The following is a 21,931-nucleotide window of genomic DNA, read 5'->3' as shown; positions in this document are numbered from 1 at the left end:
AAACAACTCTGAACTGTTTATTTATAGTATTGAAGCATTCATATATTTTAATTCCACTTAAAAAAGTTTAACACATTTTGAACTGGAACAACATTTAAGTTAATCTTTCCAAAAGCGGTACATTTGTCTTTTTTTATACATTTTGTATCTTTATCATGTAGATCCTCCAGGCCCACCAGCTTTCCCAAAGGTGCTTGATACAACTCACAGCACAGTTAGCCTTACATGGAGTAAACCAGCATACGATGGTGGCAGCCCTATCTTAGGCTACCTGGTTGAGATTAAAAGAGCAGATTCTCAAGACTGGATACGCTGCAATGTACCAAAGAACCTTCATGAAACATGTTACACTGTTACTGGACTTGCTGACAATACAGAATACCAGTTCCGTGTGACTGCAGTAAACAAGATTGGTTACAGTGAGCCAAGTGAAATTCCCGATAAGCATTTCGCAAAGGACATCCTAGGTATGTATTCTTAAAAGCACTATATAAAATTCTATTTTGTCAGAAGTGTTTTGTTGATGTTGTAAATTACACAGTTTTAATTCACTTTTTTTTTTAGTTGCTCCTGAAGCTGATCTGGATGCTGATCTTAGGAAAGTCCTTGTGTTGCGTGCTGGAGTAACAATGAGGTTATATGTGCCAGTAAGGGGTCGACCTGCTCCAAAGGTTACTTGGGCTAAGATGAATATGAACATAAGAGACAGACAAGGACTAGAAATCAAGACAACTGAATATGACACCTTAGTGTACTGTGAAAATGTAAACAGATATGATGCTGGCAAATACATATTGACACTGGAGAATAGTAGTGGCATGAAGACTTACACACTTGTTGTGAATGTTCTTGGTAAGTATCTTCTCTACAAGTTGTAAAACATACATTTTGTGTATTGTTGATTTTACCATTGTGTAATTTTTTTATTTTATGTTTGCTATTTAACATTATATAGATACACCTGGACCTCCACTTAACATTATGGTCAAAGAAACATCAAAAGACTATGCAGCTATCTCTTGGGATCCTCCTCTTATTGATGGTGGCAGCCCAGTAAAGAGCTATATTGTAGAAAAGCGTGATGCTGAGAGAAAGGCATGGTCCACAGTTTCAACAGACTGTCCAAAAACATCCTTCAGAATCAACAACTTGGAAGAAAGTAAATACTATTTCTTCAGAGTCTTGGCTGAAAATGAATACGGCATTGGTGAGCCATGTGAAACCCATGATGCTGTCAAAGCTTCAGGTAGGTTAAAACACCATACATACTGTTACTGGACAGACTGAGAATAAAAGTATATACCCTATTACAAAATATGTGGCTGTGTTAGTTATGATTTTGGTTTTAAAATATATATATATATTATTTTCTTCAGAACAACCTGGACCGGTAATAGACTTCAAAACTTTGCTTGTTACCAAGAATTCATGCACATTGGCCTGGAAGAAACCTATGAGTGATGGTGGAAGTCGCATTATTGCATATGTTCTAGAAGTTTCAATTGGTGATGACAAATGGAAAGAGATTATGAAGTCCAAGAATATGCAGCACAACTTGAAAGATTTGGAAGAAGGAAAAGAATACTCATTCAGAGTGAGAGCTCTGAATGATGCTGGATACAGCTCACCACAAGAGCTTAATGTTGTCGCCAAAGATCATATTAGTAAGAATCTACTTGATTAATACTTTTTTTATTGTTGCATTCATATAATTATTGTTGCATTCATATATTGTAAAACTGTTGGATAATTTAATCGGATAATTGTAATATCATATATTTCAATGAATTGCATTACTGTCTCTTTGCAGTTCCTCCAAGTGCTGACTTAAGAGACCTCCCAGATTTGTGCTACATTGCAAAAGAAGGAAGCAGCTTCCGTCTTAAGATCCCGATCAGTGGCAAGCCTGTCCCATCTGTTACATGGAAGAAAGGTGAAGATCTGGTGTTGACTGACACTGGCAGAGTCTCTGTGGAATATTCTGCCGTTAATACCACCCTTCTGGTCCGTGACTGTCAAAAAAATGATGCATCAAAATACACAATTACCTTGAAGAACACTGCAGGCACAAAGGAATCTACTATCTTTATAAAGGTTGTTGGAAAACCCGGAATACCAACAGGCCCAATCAAGTTTGATGAAGTCACAGCTGATGCGATGACCTTAAAATGGGGTCCTCCAAAGGATGATGGTGGTTCAGAAATTTCCAATTATGTCCTTGAGAAGAGGGATTCCACAACCAACAAGTGGGTCACATGTGCTTCTGCTGTACAGAAAAATACCTTCAGAGTTACAAGACTCCATGAAGGAAATGAATATCTCTTCAGAGTCAGTGCTGAAAACAAATATGGAGTTGGTGAAGGCCTCAAATCTGATACTATTGTGGCCCAGCATCCATTTAGTAAGTGTGTGTTTTTATATGCCAAATAATGTATATTATGTTGTGCTAGAGCTTTTTATAAAATATATCTTATTTGGAATCCCCCCTTTTAGATGTTCCTGATGCCCCACCTCCCCCTGAAGTTGTTGATATAAGACATGAATCTGCATCTTTGGCTTGGTCAGACCCAAGAAAAACGGGAGGCTCACCAATAACAGGTAGCTGAGTTACTCTGCATTATTGTTGTTGTTGTTATTATTATTATTATTATTATTATTATTATTATTATTATTATTATTATTATTATTATTATTATTTTATTTTAATTTGGACTGGAGAAATCAATACTATTTATTATTATTATTATTATTATTATTTATTTTTTAGCAGACGCCCTTATCCAGGGCGACTTACAATCGTAAGCAAAAACATTTCAAGCGTTACAATATTTGTTTTTTTCTGTTTAATTCTTAGGCTATCATGTTGAATACAAAGAAAGAAATAGTCTTTTGTGGAAGCGAGCGAGCAAGAAACCATTGAGGATGAAGGACTACAGAGTGTGTGGTTTAACTGAAGGCCTCGAGTATGAATTCCGAGTTATGGCCATTAATCTGGCGGGTGTGGGCAAGCCAAGCTTACCATCTCAGCCAGTAATAACCCTTGATCCAATCGGTAAGTATAATATCTTCATTTCTCCCTGATGCCTAGTCTAAATTGTGTGTACATTTGATATTAAATAAAAATCGTCCTTTTAATCAAACATTCTTTTTTTATAGATCCTCCTGGTAAACCTGATGTGATCAGTGTTACAAGAAGCACTGTAACTCTTATATGGACAGAACCCAAATATGATGGCGGACACAAACTGACAGGTTATATTGTTGAGAAGCGGGATCTGCCTTCCAAAGCCTGGATGAAAGCTAACCATGTTAATGTACAAGAATGTGCATATACTGTTACAGATTTGACTGAGGGCTGCAAATATGAATTCAGAATCAGGGCCAAGAATGCAGCTGGTGCCATAAGTCCTCCTTCTGAGCAAACAGACACAATCGTATGCAAAGATGAATACGGTATATTTGAGTTTTTAAATTTGATTTACTTCATTCGTAATTTTTCATTTTCCAACGCATTGTGTTAAGCATTTGTGTTTAAAAATGTTGCTCTTTTTTTCTTTTCAGAGGCACCAACTATTGTTATTGATGCAACCGTAAAGGAAGGACTCACAGTTAGAGCAGGAGACACAATTGTTATAACTGCTACTAGCATTCTTGGAAAGCCTCCTCCAACATCAGTTTGGTCTAAAGGTGGAAAGGACTTTAAGCCTTCTGACATTGTTGCAATTGAAACAACTCCAACTTCATCAACTTTGTCTGTCAAGTACGCTACAAGAAAGGATTCTGGAGAATATACCATCAGTGCCAGTAATCCATTTGGTACAAAAGACGAGCATGTGAAAGTGAAAGTGTTAGATGTTCCTGGGCCCCCTGGACCCATTGAAGCTAGCAATGTCTCTTCTGAAAAGGTTACTCTAACATGGACACCACCTCGCGAAGATGGAGGATCTGCAATCAAGTCCTATGTTTTAGAAAAGAGGGAAACTAGCCGTCTTCTCTGGACACTGCTTGCTGAAAACATCATGGATTGTCGATTTGTTGCTAAAAAGCTTATCCAGGGCAATGAATACATCTTCCGTGTCTCGGCTGTGAACCAATATGGTGTTGGTGATGCAGTGCAGTCTGATGCAGTTAAAATGGTGGATAGATTTGGTAAGTTGAATATCATTTTTATTTAAACCTTTTTTTTTTTTTTTTTGATGATTTGGTGTTTAAGATAGAAAATCTAAATACAATTGCCTTTTTTAACCAGGACCTCCAGGACCTCCTGGGAAACCAGAAATTGATAATGTTTCTAAGAATACAGTTACCATTTCCTGGAAGAGACCAGCTGACGATGGTGGAAGTGACATCACAGGATATTATGTTGAAAGAAAGGAAAGGAAAGGATTGAGGTGGGTTAGAGCAACAAAGAAAACCATCTCGGATCTTCGTTACAAAGTGTCAGGCCTTTCTGAGGGAGTGGAGTATGAATTCAGAGTGACAGCAGAAAATAAAGCAGGCCTTGGAGAACCCAGTGATGCATCACAGCACGTAATGACTAAGGATGTGACTTGTGAGTACATTGCTTTGTTTTGTTTTTGTTTGTATTTTTCTTAGGTGGTCAAATTTGTTATGAGAAAGGGTTCTGGAGAACATACTATCAGCACTATTTTCTAGTGATGGGGGGGATTTGTCAAGACCAGTTCATAATTTTCTTTGATTTTGATTTTACTTTTAATATGTACATACTTATTCCTTATTCTGTTATCATTTTAGATGTACCTGGACCACCTTCTAACCCAAGAGTTACTGATACTACCAAAACCACTGCAACACTGCATTGGGGCAAACCTCATTATGATGGTGGTCTGGATATCATCGGATACATAGTTGAGCATAAAAAAGAAGGCGATGAAGACTGGGTTAAAGACACAACAGGCACTGCTCTCAGGATTACTGAATTTGTTGTTGCAAACCTGCAGCCAGGAGGAAAGTATCACTTTAGAGTTAGTGCTGTGAATGCTGAAGGAGTTGGAGAACCTGCTCAAATCGAAGAAGTTATTGAAATAAGGGAACGAGAGGAGGTACCTGATTTTGAACTTGATGCTGAACTTAGAAGAACACTTGTTGTCAGGGCTGGATGTTCAATTCGCATTTTTGTGCCAATTAAAGGGCGTCCAACACCTGAAATCACTTGGATGAAAGGAGATGTTGCACTTAAAGGCCGTGCAAGCATTGATAACACAGAATCTTACACTCTGTTGGTTATTCCTGACTGCACTAGGCATGATGCTGGGAAATACACAATGGTCCTTGAAAATGCAGCAGGCAAAAAGAGTGGTTTTGTGAATGTTAAAGTTTTGGACTCACCTGGACCTCCAACCAATCTTAAGGCCAGAGAGGTTACTAAAGACTGTATCACAATTCAGTGGGATATACCCCTAATTGATGGGGGGTCACGAGTTACAAACTATATTGTTGAAAAACGTGAATCAACACGAAAGGCATATTCGACCATTACAACAAAATGCGAGAAGTGTTCCCTTAGAATTCCTAACTTAGGAGAGGGATGTGAATACTACTTTAGAGTGATGGCTGAAAATGAATTTGGCATTGGTGAACCAGCTGAAACACCAGAACCAATTAGGGCATCTGAGGCTCCATCTTCTCCAGAAAGTCTTAATATCATGGATGTGACCAAGACTTCTGCTAGTCTTGCATGGCCCAAACCAGTACATGATGGTGGAAGCAAGGTGACCGGATATGTAATTGAAGCTCAAAAGAAGGGTGCAGAACAGTGGATGCATGTCGCTACTGTAAAGGCTCTGGACTATGTAGTGAAAAATCTAAATGAAAATGATGAATATACCTTCCGTATTATGGCAGTCAACAGTGCTGGAAGAAGTGACCCCAGAGAAAGCAGGCCAGTCCTTATTAAGGAACAAACAACACTTCCTGAATTTGACCTGCGTGGCATCTACCAGAAATTGGTTATTGCCAAAGCGGGAGATAATGTCAAAGTTGAGATACCTGTTTTGGGTCGTCCAAAACCAACAGTTACCTGGAAGAAAGGCAACCAAGAATTCAAACAAACACAGAGAATGAATGTTGAAAATACTGCAACCTCAACCATCCTGAATATTAATGAATGCACAAGAAATGATAGTGCAGAATTCACGCTGATAGGAAAGAACATACTTGGGGAAGTCAGTGATACTATTACTGTCCAGATACATGATATTCCTGGACCTCCTGGGCCCATTAAACTTGATGAAATTTCATCAAATTTCATTACAATATCATGGGATTCCCCAGATAATGACGGAGGGGTACCAATTAGCAATTACATTGTAGAAATGCGTGAAACCTCTGGCACATCATGGGTAGAGTTAGCTGCAGCTGTTATACGTACAACCTTTAAAGCGTCTCATCTTACCACTGGAGTTGAGTATCAGTTCCGTGTCAAGGCCCAAAACAGATATGGTATTGGCCCAGCAATTACCTCAGAGACAGTAGTTGCTGCATACCCATTTAAGAGGCCTGGGCCTCCTGGTACTCCACAAGTCATCACAGTCACTAAAGATTCAATGACAATTAGCTGGAATGAACCAATTAGTGATGGAGGAAGTACACTTTTCGGATACCACATTGAAAGAAAAGAGAGGAACAGCATCTTGTGGCAGACAGTCAGCAAAGCTTTAGTAGTAGGAAATATTTTCAAATCAGCTGGACTTACTGATGGAATTGCATATGAATTCCGTGTTGCAGCTGAAAACATGGCAGGCAAAGGTAAACCTAGCAAGCCATCTGAACCAGTATTTGCTCTTGATCCTGTAGATCCACCTGGCAAGCCACTGCCAATCAATATCACTAGACATGCTGTCACACTCCAGTGGACCAAACCTGAATATGATGGAGGCTTTAAGATAACTGGCTATACAGTTGAAAAGAAAGACCTTCCAAATGGTCGTTGGCTCAAGGCCAACTTCAGTAACATTCTGGAGAGAACTTTCACGGTCAGTGGACTAACTGAAGATGCTTCATATGAATTCCGTGTGTTTGCTAGAAATGCTGCTGGTTCTGTCAGTAAACCCTCTGAACCATCTGATAGCATAACATGCAGAGATGACATTGAAGAACCAAGAATCATGGTTGATGCCAAGTATAAAGATATCATACTGTTAAAGGCAGGAGAAATGTTCAACTTGAAGCTGATGTTGCAGGCCAGCCATTACCAACAATGGTTTGGACTAAAGAAGAAAGGAACTAGAAGATACTGCTAAACTTGAAATTAGAACGTCAGACTTTTCTACTGTTTTAATTCACAAAGACTCTACAAGAAGAGATGGAGGTGCATTCACTCTAACAGCCAGTAACCCTGGTGGTTTTGCAAAACATGTGTTTAACGTTAAAGTTCTTGATAGACCAGGTCCACCTGATGGACCATTAGCAGTTTCGGATGTCACATCAGAGAAATGTGTGATATGTTGGTTGCCACCCAACTGATGATGGAGGAGCAAAGATTGACCATTACGTGATTGAAAAACGTGAAACAAGTAGACTTGCATGGACACATGTAGCAACAGACCTGCAGGTGAACAGATTTAAGGTGACAAAGCTGCTTAAAGGAAATGAATATATTTTCAGAGTGATGGCTGTTAACAAATATGGAGTTGGGGAGCCACTGGAGTCTGAGCCTACCATTGCAACTAACCCATATGTAGCTCCAGATCCACCGCAAACACCCGAAGTTACTGCCATCACAAAGGATTCAATGGTTGTTTGCTGGGGACATCCAGAATCAAATGGAGGCAGTGAAATTACTAATTATGTCATAGAAAGAAGAGATAAGGCCGGTCTGCGTTGGGTTAAATGCAACAAAAGAATTGTCACAGACTTGAGATACAAAGTTTCTGGCCTAACTGAAGGACATGAATATGAATTTAGAATTTCAGCGGAAAATGCTGCTGGCTTAAGTGCACCAAGCCCAGCTAGTACTTTCTACAAAGCATCTGACACAATATTTAAACCTGGTCCTCCGGGTAATCCTCGAGTGTTAGATACCCAGCAAATCATCAATCACAATTGCCTGGAACAAACCAGTATACGATGGTGGTTCTGAGATAACAGGATATATGGTTGAAACATGTCTACCTGAAGAGGATGAATGGACAATTGTAACTCCACAAGATGGACTTAAAGCGACATCCTTCACAATCACAAACCTGATAGAAAATCAAGAATATAAAATCCATATTTCTGCTATTAATTCTGAAGGCATTGGAGAGTCTGCTCTTGTTCCTGGATCACCAAAAGCTGAGGATAGAATGCTTCTCCCTGAAATTGACCTAGATGCTGAGCTTCGCAAAGTTGTCAGTATCAGAGCCTGTTGTACATTAAGACTTTTTGTGCCAATTAAAGGAAGACCAGCCCCAGAGGTTAAATGGGCAAGAGAGAGTGGGGAACCTCTTGACAGAGCAGTGATTGAGAATACATCATCATACAGTTTACTAGTAATTGAAAATGTCAATAGGTTTGATAGTGGCAAATATATGCTAACTGTTTGAAAACAGCTCAGGCAGCAAGACAGCCTTTGTGAATGTTAGAGTTCTGGATTCTCCTGGAGCTCCACAAAACCTCAAGATAAAGGAAATTACAAAAGTGTCTGTTTCACTCACTTGGGATCCCCCTCTCATTGATGGCGGTTCTAAAATTAAGAACTATATTGTGGAAAAGCGTGAATCAACAAGAAAAGCATACTCCACAGTTATGGCCAACTGCCACAAGACAAGCTGGAAAATAGACCAGTTGCAAGAAGGATGCAATTATTATTTCAGAATTCTTGCTGAAAATGAATATGGAGTTGGTCTTCCTGTTGAGACTTCAGACTCAGTTAAAGTATCTGAAAGACCACTTCCTCCAGGAAAAGTCACTCTCCAAGATGTCACCAAGAACAGTGTTAGTCTCTCATGGGAGAAGCCAGAACACGACGGGGGAAGCAGAATCATTGGATACATTGTAGAAATGCAGAGCAAAGGCAGTGAAAAATGGACAGCATGTTCGACAGTAAAAGGCACTGAAGTTGTTGTACCGGGACTGACACAAGGTGAAGAGTATATGTTCCGTGTATCAGCAAAGAATGATAAAGGTGTAAGTGATCCTCGCCAGCTTGGTGTTCCTGTAGTTGCAAAGGACCTTGTCATAGTTCCAGCATTCAAGCTCTTGTTCACCACGTTCAGTGTTCTGGCAGGTGAAGACCTCAAGGTAGATGTACCATTTGTTGCTCGACCTAAAGCAAATGTTACCTGGCATAAGGATAATCTTCCTCTGAAACAAACTACAAGAGTGAATGCAGAAATCACAGAAAATCGTACACAACTAGTAATTAAAGAAGCCTGCAGAGATGATGTTGGCCAGTATAAAGTCACACTTGCAAATACTGCTGGTGAAGCAACAGAAAACATAAGCATTGTTGTACTAGATAAACCTGGCCCACCAACTGGCCCTGTTAAAATAGATGAAGTCACTGCTGACAGTATTACTCTTACATGGCAACCCCCAGAATATAGCGGTGGCTGCACTATTAACAACTACATTGTGGAAAAGAGAGATACTTCTACAACTGTTTGGCAGATTGTATCCGCTACTGTTGCCAGGACAACTATTAAAGCAGGCCGATTGAAGACTGGCTCCGAGTACCAGTTCAGAATTGCAGCCGAGAACAGATATGGCAAGAGCACTTTCCTCATTTCAGAATCCTTGGTAGCCCAATATCCATTCAAACTCCCTGGTCCTCCTGGTACACCTTTTGTAACTACAGTTACAAAGGATAGCATGGTGGTGCAGTGGAATGAACCTGTTATTGATGGTGGCAGCAGGATTCTTGGTTACCACTTGGAACGCAAGGAAAGAAACAGTATTCTTTGGGTTAAGCTTAACAAGACACTGATCCAGGACACCTGGTTTAAGACTAGTAACCTTGAAGAGGGAATCGAATATGAATACAGAGTATATGCTGAAAATATTGTGGGCATTGGGAAATCAAGCAAACTATCTGAATGTTATGTTTCAAGAGATCCTTGTGATCCACCAGGTCGCCCAGAAGCAGTAATAGTCACCAGAAACTCTATTACACTACATTGGACAAAGCCTGAATATGATGGTGGCAGCAAAATCACTGGCTACATTGTTGAAAAGAAAGAGTTACCAGATGGTCGCTGGATGAAGGCCAGCTTTACCAATGTTGTTGAGACACAGTTTGAAGTGACTGGCTTAGTTGAAGAACAAAGATATGAGTTCCAGGTAATAGCAAGAAATGCAGCAAGTGTATTCAGTGAGCCATCTGAAAGCACTGGACCCATCACTGCTAGAGATGAAGTGGATCCACCTCGTATAAGCATGGATCCTAAATACAGAGAAACTATATTTGTGAATGCTGGGGACAACTTCAAGATTGATGCAGATGTTTATGGAAAACCAATCCCCACCATCCAATGGCTAAAAGGAGACCAAGAACTAAAAAATACAGCTCGTCTGGAAATCAAAAGCACAGACTTTGCCACATCCCTTAGTGTCAAGGAAGCTATACGTGTTGATGGAGGCCAGTACACACTCTTGTTAAATAATGTTGCAGGTGAAAGATCAGTTGCAGTCAACATCAAAGTGTTGGATAGGCCTGGACCACCAGAAGGACCTATGGGCATCTCTGGAGTAACATGTGAAAAATGTTCAATTTCATGGAAGCCACCAACACAAGATGGAGGCAGTGATATATCCCACTACATTGTTGAAAGAAGGGAAACAAGCAGATTAGTGTGGACAGTGGTTGAGTCTAAAGTACAGACTCTTGGTCTAAAAGTTACAAAACTTCTGGAAGGAAATGAATATATTTTCCGTGTCATGGCTGTAAACAAATATGGAGTTGGAGAACCACTTGAATCTGATGCAGTGATAGCTAAAAACCCGTTTGTGGTTCCAGATGCACCTAAATCTGTTGAAGTTACAACTATCACAAAGGACTCGATGGTAGTAGTATGGGAAAGACCTGCATATAATGGAGGCAGCGAGATTTCAGGTTATATTGTAGAAAAACGAGACAAAGAAGGCATCAGATGGACACGATGCAATAAACGTGTATGTAATGAACTGCGATTTAGAGTAACTGGACTTCTTGAAAACCACAATTATGAATTCAGGGTCTCAGCTGAAAATGCTGCTGGAGTTGGTGTTCCAAGTTCTTCCTCAGTTTTCTATAAGGCATGTGATCCTATTTTCAAACCAGGACCACCTAATAATCCTAAAGTGACTGATATCACCAGGTCATCTGTATTCCTTTCATGGAGCAAACCAATTTATGATGGTGGCTGTGAGATTCAGGGATACATTATAGAGAAATGTGAAGCAAACTCTGATGAATGGACAATGTGCACTCCACCCACAGGTGTTAATAAAACATGGATTGAAGCTGACAAACTACAGGAGAAGAAGGAGTACAAGTTTAGAGTCTGTGCTGTAAACAAGGCAGGTGTTGGAGAACATGCAGATATTTCTGGAGCTGTCCTTGTGGAAGAAAAACTGGAAGCACCAGATCTTGATCTCGACCCTGAACTCAGAAAGATTGTCAGTGTTAGAGCTGGAGGTTCCTTGAGATTGTTTATTCCTATCAAAGGACGACCTGCTCCAGAAGTAAAATGGGGAAAAGCTGATGGTGAAATCAGGGAAACAGCTCAGATTGATAGCACAAGTAGCTATACCTCCCTTGTAGTTGACAATGTGAACAGATTTGACAGTGGAAAATATACTTTGGCAGTAGAAAATATTAGTGGAGCAAAGTCTGCTTTCATCAGTGTCAGAGTACTTGATACACCAAGTGCACCAGTCAACATGAAAGTTAAAGAGATTACCAAAGAATCAGTAACTTTAACATGGGAGCCACCTCTGTTGGATGGTGGGGCTAAGATAAAGAACTATATCATAGAAAAACGTGAAAGCACAAGAAAAGCGTATTCTGCTATTGTGACCAACTGCCACAAAACCTCATGGAAGATTGACCAACTCCAAGAAGGATGTAATTATTATTTTAGAGTCTCTGCTGAAAATGAACATGGTATTGGTTTACCTGCAGAAACTGTTGACCCACTGAAAATATCTGAGGTGCCACAGCCTCCAGGCAAAATAACTGTTGTTGATGTCACACGAAACACTGTCTCTCTTGCCTGGGAGAAACCTGAACATGACGGTGGCAGCAGAATCATTCAATATGTTGTGGAAATGCAGCCCAAGGGCAAAGAGACATGGTCTCCTTGTGCACATGTTAAAACATTTGAAACTGTTATTTCCAACTTAGCTCAAGGAGAAGAATATATGTTCAGGGTTATAGCTGTGAATGAGAAAGGCAAGAGTGACCCAAGATCACTTGCAGTTCCAGTGGTTGCTAAGGATTTAGTTATCGAGCCAGATGTAAAACCTGTATTCAGCAATTATAGTGTACAAGTTGGTCAGGACCTGAAAGTAGAAATTCCTATTGCTGGGCGACCAAAACCAACAATTTCTTGGACAAAGGATGGCCAAACCCTTAAGCAGACCACAAGAGTTAATGCTACTGATACAGCACACCATACAGTACTTAATATTAAAGAAACCACCAGGGATGACGGTGGTATATATGGCATCACTGTGTCTAATGTTGTTGGACAAAAAGTTGCGTCAATTGAAGTGATAACACTTGACAAACCTGGACCACCAACTGGCCCTGTTAAACTTGATGAAGTTAGTGCTGAAAGTATCACAATTTCATGGGAACCACCAAAATACGCTGGCGGCTGCCAGATTTCAAACTATATTGTTCAAAAGAGAGATACAACTACCACAAACTGGGAAATCGTTTCAGCAACAGTTGCAAGGACAACATTCAAAGTTTTGAGACTCAAGACTGGAGCAGAGTATCAGTTTAGAATCTTTGCTGAAAACAGATATGGACAAAGCTTTGCTTTAGATTCTGAATCTGTGGTTGCCCAGTATCCATACAAGGAGCCTGGTCCACCTGGTACACCATTTGTTACAGCAGCCACAAAGGACAGCATGGTTGTGCAATGGCATGAACCAATTAATGATGGCGGCAGCAATATTGTTGGTTACCATTTAGAACGAAAAGAAAGAAACAGTATCCTCTGGACAAAGATAAATAAAACTATTATTCAAGATACATGGTTTAAGACCAGTCCTCTGGAAGAAGGCATTGAATATGAATTCAGAGTCTATGCAGAAAATATTGTTGGCATTGGCAAATCTAGCAAAATATCTGAATGTTATGTGGCACGTGATCCATGTGATCCACCAGGTTTACCAGAAGTCATAATTGTTACAAGGAATTCAGTCACTCTTCAGTGGACAAAGCCCGAGTATGATGGTGGTAGTGTCATAACTGGTTATTTTGTTGAGAAACGTGACCTTCCAGAAGGTCGATGGATGAAAGCCAGCTTTACCAATGTGATGGAGACCCAATTCACTGTTACAGGTCTTACTGAAGATTCTAAGTATGACTTCAGAGTTTTTGCTAAAAATGCTGCAGGAACTATGAGCAAGTCATCAGAGAACACTGGTCCAATAACTGCCAAGGATGAGGTTGAGCCTCCACGATACTCAATGGATCCAAAATACAGTGCAGCAATTGTTGTCAATGCTGGAGATACATTCAAGCTTGAAGCTGATATACATGGAAAACCATTACCTGCAATCCAGTGGTTCAAGGGAGATAAGGAACTTGAAGCTACAGCAAGATGTGAAATTAAAAACTCAGACTTCAAAGCATTGATTATCATTAAAGATGCTATTAGAGTTGATGGTGGACAGTACAATTTGCAGCTAACCAATGTAGCTGGCACAAAATCTGTTCCGATTCATGTGAAAGTCTTGGACAGGCCAGGACCACCTGAAGGACTTATTAGCATTACTGGTGTGACTGCTGATAAATGCTCTCTGTCATGGGCACCTCCACAGCATGATGGTGGCAGTGACATCTCACACTACATCATTGAGAAGAGAGAAACTAGTCGTCTTGCTTGGACTGTTGTGGCTTCAGATGCAGTGGCTACTATGTTGAAGGTAACAAAACTCCTGGAAGGTAATGAATATATCTTCCGTATTATGGCAGTTAACAAATTTGGTGTAGGTGAACCTTTGGAATCTGCACCAGTTATGATGAAGAATCCATTCGTACCTCCTGGAGCACCAAAGGCTTTAGAAATAGCAAATATTGCAAGGGACTCTATGACCGTGTGTTGGACTAGACCAGATAGTGATGGTGGCAGTGAAATTATAGGATATATTGTAGAGAAGAGAGACAGGGCTGGAATCAGATGGACAAAATGCAACAAGCGCAGGCTTACAGACTTGCGCTTTAGAGTGACAGGACTCACAGAAGACCATGAGTATGAATTCAGACTATCAGCAGAAAATGCTGCTGGAGTTGGTGTACCAAGTCAGCCTTCCGCTTACTTTAAAGCTTGTGATCCAATATACAAACCAGGCCCACCAACAAATGCACACATTGTGGATATCACCAAGAACTCTATTACACTTGCATGGGGCAAGCCAATTTATGATGGTGGCAGTGACATCCAGGGATATATTGTTGAAACTTGCAAAGCTGATGAAGAAGAATGGACCATGTGCACACCACCAACTGGCCTGCGTGTCAGTCGTTTTGAAATCACAAAACTTATTGAACATCAGGAGTATAAGATTCAAGTATGTGCTGTCAATAAGTTAGGTGTTGGTGAGCCTGCAGAAATACCTGCAACAATTAAACCTGAAGATAAACTTGAAGAACCTGAAATCCATCTGGATGCAGAGTTAAGAAAGGGTATAGTTGTACGTTCTGGAGGTACTGTGAAGATCCTTATACCTTTCAAAGGAAGACCAGCTCCTGAGATCAATTGGTCCAAGGATGAAGGTGATCTGTCAGAGAAAACACAAATAGAAAAGGGTATTAACTATACCCAGCTTTCAATAGACAACTGTGATCGAAATGATGCTGGCAAATACACACTTAAATTGGAAAATAGCAGTGGTGCCAAGTCTGCATTTGTCTCTGTCAAAGTACTAGATACCCCTGGAACACCTCAGAACCTTGTAGTGAAAGATGTAAAGAAAGATGCAGTTACTCTAGTATGGGAGCCACCTTTGATTGATGGAGGAGCAAAGATCAAGAACTATGTGATTGATAAGCGTGAATCAACAAGAAAGGCTTATGCCAATGTTACTTCAAAATGTACCAAAACTAGCTTTAAAGTTGAAAATATAATTGAAGGAGCTATTTATTACTTTAGAGTTATGGCTGAGAATGAATTTGGTGTTGGACTACCTGCTGAAACTGCTGATTCAGTAAAGGCATCTGAGCCACCATTGTCACCAGGAAAAGTAACGCTTACTGATATCTCTCAGACAAGTGCCTCTCTTGCATGGGAAAAACCAGACCACGATGGAGGTAGCAGGATTTTGGGATACTTGATAGAGATGCAGCCTAAAGGATCTGACAAGTGGGGAGTAGCAACCCAAACCAAAACATGTGATGGTGTTGTTTCTGGCCTAAGTTCTGGTCAAGAGTATCTCTTCCGTGTGATTGCTTACAATGAGAAAGGAAAGAGTGAGCCAAGACCACTGGCTGTTCCAGTCATAGCTAAGGACCTGACAATTGAACCCAGTTTCAAACTTATGTTCAGTACATACAGTGTTCAGTCTGGAGAAGATCTTAAGGTAGAAATACCAGTAATTGGGCGTCCAAGACCCAAGATTGCTTGGACAAAGGATGGACAAGCACTTAAACAAACAACAAGAGTAAATGTTGAAACTACACCAACATCAACTGTCCTTAAAATTAAAGAGAGCCACAGAGATGACCTTGGCAAGTATACTGTCACAGCTACCAATAGTGCAGGCACAGCCACAGAAGAAGTTACAATTATTATTCTTGATAAGCCTGGTCCAGCTGTAGGCCCAGTACGTATGGATGAAGTAAGTTCAAACTATGTTATTTTATCATGGGATCCTCCCCAATATACTGGAGGCTGTCAGATAAACAATTACATTGTTGAAAAACGAGACACAACCACAACTGCATGGCAGATTGTATCAGCAACAATAGCAAGGACAACTATCAAAGTGACTAAACTTAAGACAGGTTCAGAATACCAATTTAGGATATATGCTGAAAACAGATATGGAAAGAGTTCTTCTTTGGATTCTTCATCAGTTGTTGTGCAGTATCCTTACAAGCAACCCGGACCACCTGGCACTCCGTTTGTTACATCACTTACAAAAGATTACATGGTTATTGAGTGGCATGAGCCAGTCAATGATGGTGGCAGTGCAGTTATAGGTTACCATCTGGAGCGCAAAGAAAGAAACAGTATTCTGTGGACTAAGCTGAATAAGACTCTTCTTCAAGACACTCGCTTCAAGACAAACAACCTCGAAGAAGGCATTGAATATGAATATAGAGTATATGCTGAAAACATCGTAGGCATTGGTAAATGCAGTAAAGTTTCAGAATGCTTTGTAGCCCGTGATCCATGTGATCCACCTGGCTGCCCTGAAGCAATTGTTATCACCAGAAACTATGTGACTCTTCAATGGACAAAGCCTCAGTATGACGGTGGCAGTAAAGTCACTGGATATTTTGTAGAAAAGAAAGAGTTGCCGGAAGGTCGCTGGATGAAAGCAAGTTTCACAAATGTAATTGAGACTGAATTTACCATCACAGGCTTAGTTGAAGACCAAAGATATGAATTTAGAGTTATTGCAAGGAATGCAGCTGGTATTTTCAGTGAACCCTCTGAAAGCACTGGACCAATTACAGCTAGAGATGAAATTGAATCCCCAAGAGTTTCAATGGATCCAAAATATAAAGATGTAATTGTTGTTAATGCAGGTGACACGTTCACCCTTGACGCTGACATCCATGGCAAACCAGTGCCTGACATCACATGGGTAAAAGAGGGAAAAGAAATTGACAAAGCTACTGCAAGAATGGAAACTAAAACAACTATCCAAAGAACGTCTCTTACAGTAAAGGACTGCATTAGAATAGACGGAGGACACTATGTACTCAACCTCAGCAATGTTGGTGGTACAAAATCAATACCAATAACAGTAAAAGTTCTTGACAGACCTGGTCCTCCTGATGGTCCGTTGAGAGTTACAGGTGTCACTGCTGAGAAATGCTGCTTGTCTTGGAGCCCACCCTCACAAGATGGTGGTGCTAACATATCTCATTATAATATTGAGAAGAGAGAAACCAGCAGACTATCCTGGACACAGGTTGCCTTTAATATTCAAGCAATCAGCCACAAAGTGACCAAACTTCTGACTGGTAATGAATATATTTTCAGAGTCATGGCAGTTAACAAATATGGCATTGGTGAGCCATTGGAATCTGAACCTGTTCTTGCACGTAATCCATTCAAGCCACCAGGAAAACCATCAGTTCCTGAAGTTACCGCCATCACAAAAGATTCTATGGTTGTAACATGGGCCCGCCCTGATGACAATGGGGGAGCTGAAATTGATGGTTATGTCCTTGAGAAACGTGACAAAGATGGCATTAGATGGACAAAATGCAATAGAAAGAGGTTGAGTGATCTGCGATTTAGAGCAACTGGTCTCACTGAAGGACACTTTTATGAATTCCGTGTTGCTGCTGAAAACGCTGCTGGTATAGGAGAGCCAAGTGATCCATCAGTATTCTACAGAGCATGTGATGCCACATATCCTCCAGGCCCACCAAGCAATCCAAAAGTAACAGATACCTCTAGCACAACTGTGTCCCTTTCTTGGAGCAAACCTATCTATGATGGTGGTGCTGAAACAAGGGGATACCTTGTAGAGATGAAAGAAGCCAGCACTGATGAATGGATCACATGCACTCCTCCAACTGGTGTACAAGCAACACACTTTTCTGTCACAAAACTTAAAGAAAACACTGAATACAATTTCCGCATCTGTGCTATTAACATCGAAGGAGTTGGTGAACCTGCTGACATTGCTGGATCTGTAGCTGCAGCTGAAAAGGTTGAGCCACCTGAGATTGAACTGGATGCAGATCTTAGAAAGATGGTATCTGTACGTGCTAGCGGCACTTTGCGCTTGTTTGTTGCCATTAGAGGTAGACCTGAACCTGAAGTTAAATGGCAAAAGGCAGAAGGGACTCTAACCGAACGTGCACAAATTGAAGTAACAGGTTCCTACACCATGCTTGTCATTGACAATGTCAACAGATTTGACAGTGGCAAATATAATTTGACACTAGAGAACCACAGTGGCACTAAATCAGCCTTTGTCAACGTCAGGGTGCTTGATTCTCCAAGCGCTCCTGTAAATTTCAACATTAAAGACATAAAGAAAGATTCAGTTACATTGACATGGGAGCCTCCTCTAATTGATGGTGGGGCAAAGATTACTAACTACATTGTTGAAAAGCGTGAATCTACAAGAAAGGCATATACTACTGTTACTAACAACTGCATCAAAAATACATTCAAAGTGGATCAACTCCAAGAAGGAGGTATTTACTATTTCCGTGTATTGGCTGTAAATGAACATGGTGTTGGCCTACCAGCACAAACAACAGATCCTATTAAAGTGTCAGAAGCTCCTTTGCCTCCTGGCAAAGTAACTCTTGTAGATGTAACACGCAACAGTGTAACCGTCTCCTGGGAGAAGCCAGATCATGATGGTGGCAGCAAAATTACAAGTTATGTTGTTGAAATGCAAACTAAAGGTAGTGAAAAGTGGACCATGTGTTCTCAAGTGAAGGCACTGGAGGCAACAGTATCAGGCCTTACCATGGGTGAAGAATACTCCTTTAGAATTATTGCTGTGAATGAGAAAGGAAAGAGTGACCCAAAACAACTGGGGGTACCTGTGGTTGCAAAGGACATTCAGATCGAACCTAGTTTGGAACTTCTTTTCAGCACTTTCAGTGTGAAAGCAGGAGAAGACCTTAAGATTGATGTACCATTTAGAGGTAGACCCCTACCTACTGTGTCATGGAAGAAAGATGGTCTACCCTTGAAACAGACAACAAGAGTAAATATTCAAACATCCAAAACATCAACTGTCATTGTAATCAAGGAAGCGACAAAAGAAGATGTTGGAAAGTATGAAGTTAGTGTGGCTAACACTGCTGGTACAAAGTCAGCTGAAATTGGAATTATTGTACTTGACAAACCTGGTCCACCTGGTCCAATCCGTTTGGATGATGTTAGTTCTGACAGTATATCAATTTCATGGGACCCACCAGAGTATGATGGTGGTTGCCAAATTAACAACTACATTGTTGAAAAGAGGGATACTACAACAACACAATGGCAAATTGTGTCTGCCACAGTTGCCAGAACATCAATTAAAGTTTCACGACTGACAACAGGTTCTGAATATCAGTTCCGTGTTTATGCTGAAAACCGCTATGGAAAGAGCCATTACAAAGACTCCTCTGCAATTGTTGCACAATATCCATTTAAACTACCTGGTCCTCCTGGAACACCCCGTGTTTCACATGCAACTAAATCTTTCATGGTTGTTGAATGGAATGAACCAGTTAACGATGGAGGCAGTCCAGTACTTGGATATCACATTGAACGCAAAGAAAGAAGTAGCATTCTTTGGACCAAGATAAATAGAGGTCTTATTACTGACACTCAAATGAAAGTAACAGGTATTGAAGAATTTCAGCTGTATGAATACCGTATATATGCAGAAAATATTTCTGGAATTGGTAAATGTGGCAAAGCATGTGAACCTGTTGCTGCAAGAGATCCATGTGATCCTCCTGGTCAACCTGAAATTACTAACATTACTAGAACTTCTGTATCACTGTCTTGGGCTAAGCCAGAATATGATGGTGGAGCCAAAGTCACAGGTTATATTATTGAACGCAGAGAACTGCCAGATGGTCGCTGGCTGAAGTGCAATTTCACCAACATCCAAGAAAACTACTTTGATATAACAGGTCTTACAGAAGATCAACGGTATGATTTCCATGTTATTGCAAAGAATGCAGCAGGATTGTTCAGTGAGCCATCTGAATGCACTGGCCCAGTCACTGTTAAGGATGATGTTGATCCCCCTCGAATCATGATGGATGTCAAATTCAGAGATGTGGTGGTAGTGAAGGCTGGAGAAACTTTAAAGATTAATGCTGATGTTGCTGGTCGTCCTCTGCCAGTAATTTCATGGTCAAAGGATGGCAAAGAGGTAGAAATAAAGGCTAGAGTTGAAATTGCCTCAACAGACAACAGTACTTCAATCACTATCAAAGACTGTATCAGACGAGACTCTGGGCAGTATGTCCTGACTTTGCAGAATGTGGCAGGAACAAGATCAATGGCTGTAAACTGCAAAGTGCTCGACAGACCTGGCCCATCAGCTGGACCAGTACAGGTATCAGGACTTACAGCTGAGAAATGCCATCTGTCTTGGGGGCCACCACAAGAAAATGGAGGTGCTGAAATTGATCATTATGTGGTAGAGAAACGTGAAACAAGCCGTCTTGCCTGGACCATGGTGGAAGGAGATGTGAAAACAACATCTTGCAAAGCTACTAAACTACTTAAAGGCAATGAATACATTTTCAGAGTTATGGGTGTGAACAAATATGGAGTTGGCGAACCATTAGAGAGTGATGCTGTTAAAGCTTTAGATCCATTTACAGTTGCAAGTGCACCCACAAATGTGGAGATCACTAGTGTTACCAGTGAAGCTATGACAATCTGCTGGGCTCGACCAGTTAGTGATGGTGGTAGTGAAATCTCTGGCTATATAATTGAAAGACGTGAAAAGTCTGGTCTGCGATGGGTGCGTGTGAACAAAAAACCTGTGTATGATCTTAGAGTTAAAGCATCTAACCTCCGTGAAGGATGTGAATATGAATACCGTGTACATGCAGAGAATGCTGCCGGTTTAAGTGCTCCAAGTGAAGCATCTCCACTGACTAAAGCAGAAGACCCAGTTTTCCTGCCATCACCACCATCCAAACCTAAGATAGTAGATTCCACAAAGACCACTATTTCTATTGGCTGGACAAAACCATTGTTTGATGGTGGAGCCCCTGTCACTGGATATAATGTTGAGTACAAGAAAACTGAAGATGAGGAATGGACAACAGCTGTTCAAAACCTTAGAGGCACAGAGTTTACTATTGTTGGACTCACTTCTGGAGCTGAATATGTCTTTGCAGTAAGATCAACCAACAAAGTTGGACTTAGTGATCCAAGTACAGCCTCTGAACCCCAGGTTGCAAAAGAAAGAGAAGAAGAACCTGCCTTTGATGTTGACAATGAAATGCGCAAGACTTTAATTGTCAAAGCTGGCAGCTCATTTACACTCACTGTACCTTATAAAGGAAAACCAGTGCCTAATGTAATATGGAACAAGGAAGATGTAGATTTAAGAGTAAGAGCATGTATTGACACAACTGACAGTTGCACATCATTAACTCTAGAGAAGGCAACCAGAAATGATTCTGGAAAGTACTGCATAACTCTACAGAATATTACTGGAACTTGTACTTTGACACTAGTTGTCAAGGTCCTGGATTCTCCTGGTCCTCCTGCTCACATAGCAATTAAAGACGTCACTAAGGAATCTGCAGTCATATCATGGGATGTACCAGAAAATGAAGGTGGTGCTCCTGTCAAGAACTATCATGTGGAAAAACGTGAAGCCAGCAAGAAGGCATGGGTATCTGTCACAAACAACTGCCACCAATTGACCTACAAAGTACCAGATCTCCAGGAGGGAGCTATTTACTACTTCAGAGTTTCTGGAGAGAATGAGTTTGGAATTGGATTGTCTTCTGAGAGCAAGGAAGGAGTTAAGATCACAGGTAAATATTCATTTTCAGTGTGTGTTGTTACAAAGAAATCACATTTTAAAGTAAATTGTTTCAGACACT

General features: G+C 40.6%; 1 protein-coding gene across 1 annotated transcript in view; it reads left to right on the top strand.

Annotated features, from left to right (window-relative positions):
* The window catches only part of LOC117973129 (titin-like), a 165,968-nt gene that overhangs the window by 117,015 nt on the left and 27,022 nt on the right, over positions 1-21,931 (top strand). The window contains 16 exon segments of the mRNA XM_059031325.1: positions 162-467; positions 565-852; positions 956-1,246; positions 1,377-1,664; positions 1,811-2,401; positions 2,494-2,598; positions 2,855-3,052; positions 3,157-3,453; positions 3,562-4,149; positions 4,250-4,552; positions 4,756-7,185; positions 7,188-7,235; positions 7,238-7,473; positions 7,475-8,044; positions 8,046-8,543; positions 8,545-21,862. Of these exon segments, the coding sequence (XP_058887308.1) occupies positions 162-467; positions 565-852; positions 956-1,246; positions 1,377-1,664; positions 1,811-2,401; positions 2,494-2,598; positions 2,855-3,052; positions 3,157-3,453; positions 3,562-4,149; positions 4,250-4,552; positions 4,756-7,185; positions 7,188-7,235; positions 7,238-7,473; positions 7,475-8,044; positions 8,046-8,543; positions 8,545-21,862 (20,355 nt within the window).

The sequence above is a fragment of the Acipenser ruthenus genome, chromosome 10 (assembly GCF_902713425.1).
Source record: "Acipenser ruthenus chromosome 10, fAciRut3.2 maternal haplotype, whole genome shotgun sequence".
Lineage (NCBI taxonomy): Eukaryota > Metazoa > Chordata > Actinopteri > Acipenseriformes > Acipenseridae > Acipenser > Acipenser ruthenus.
The sequence above is the reverse complement of the archived record's forward strand: the minus strand, read 5'-3'. Positions and strand labels throughout refer to the sequence as shown.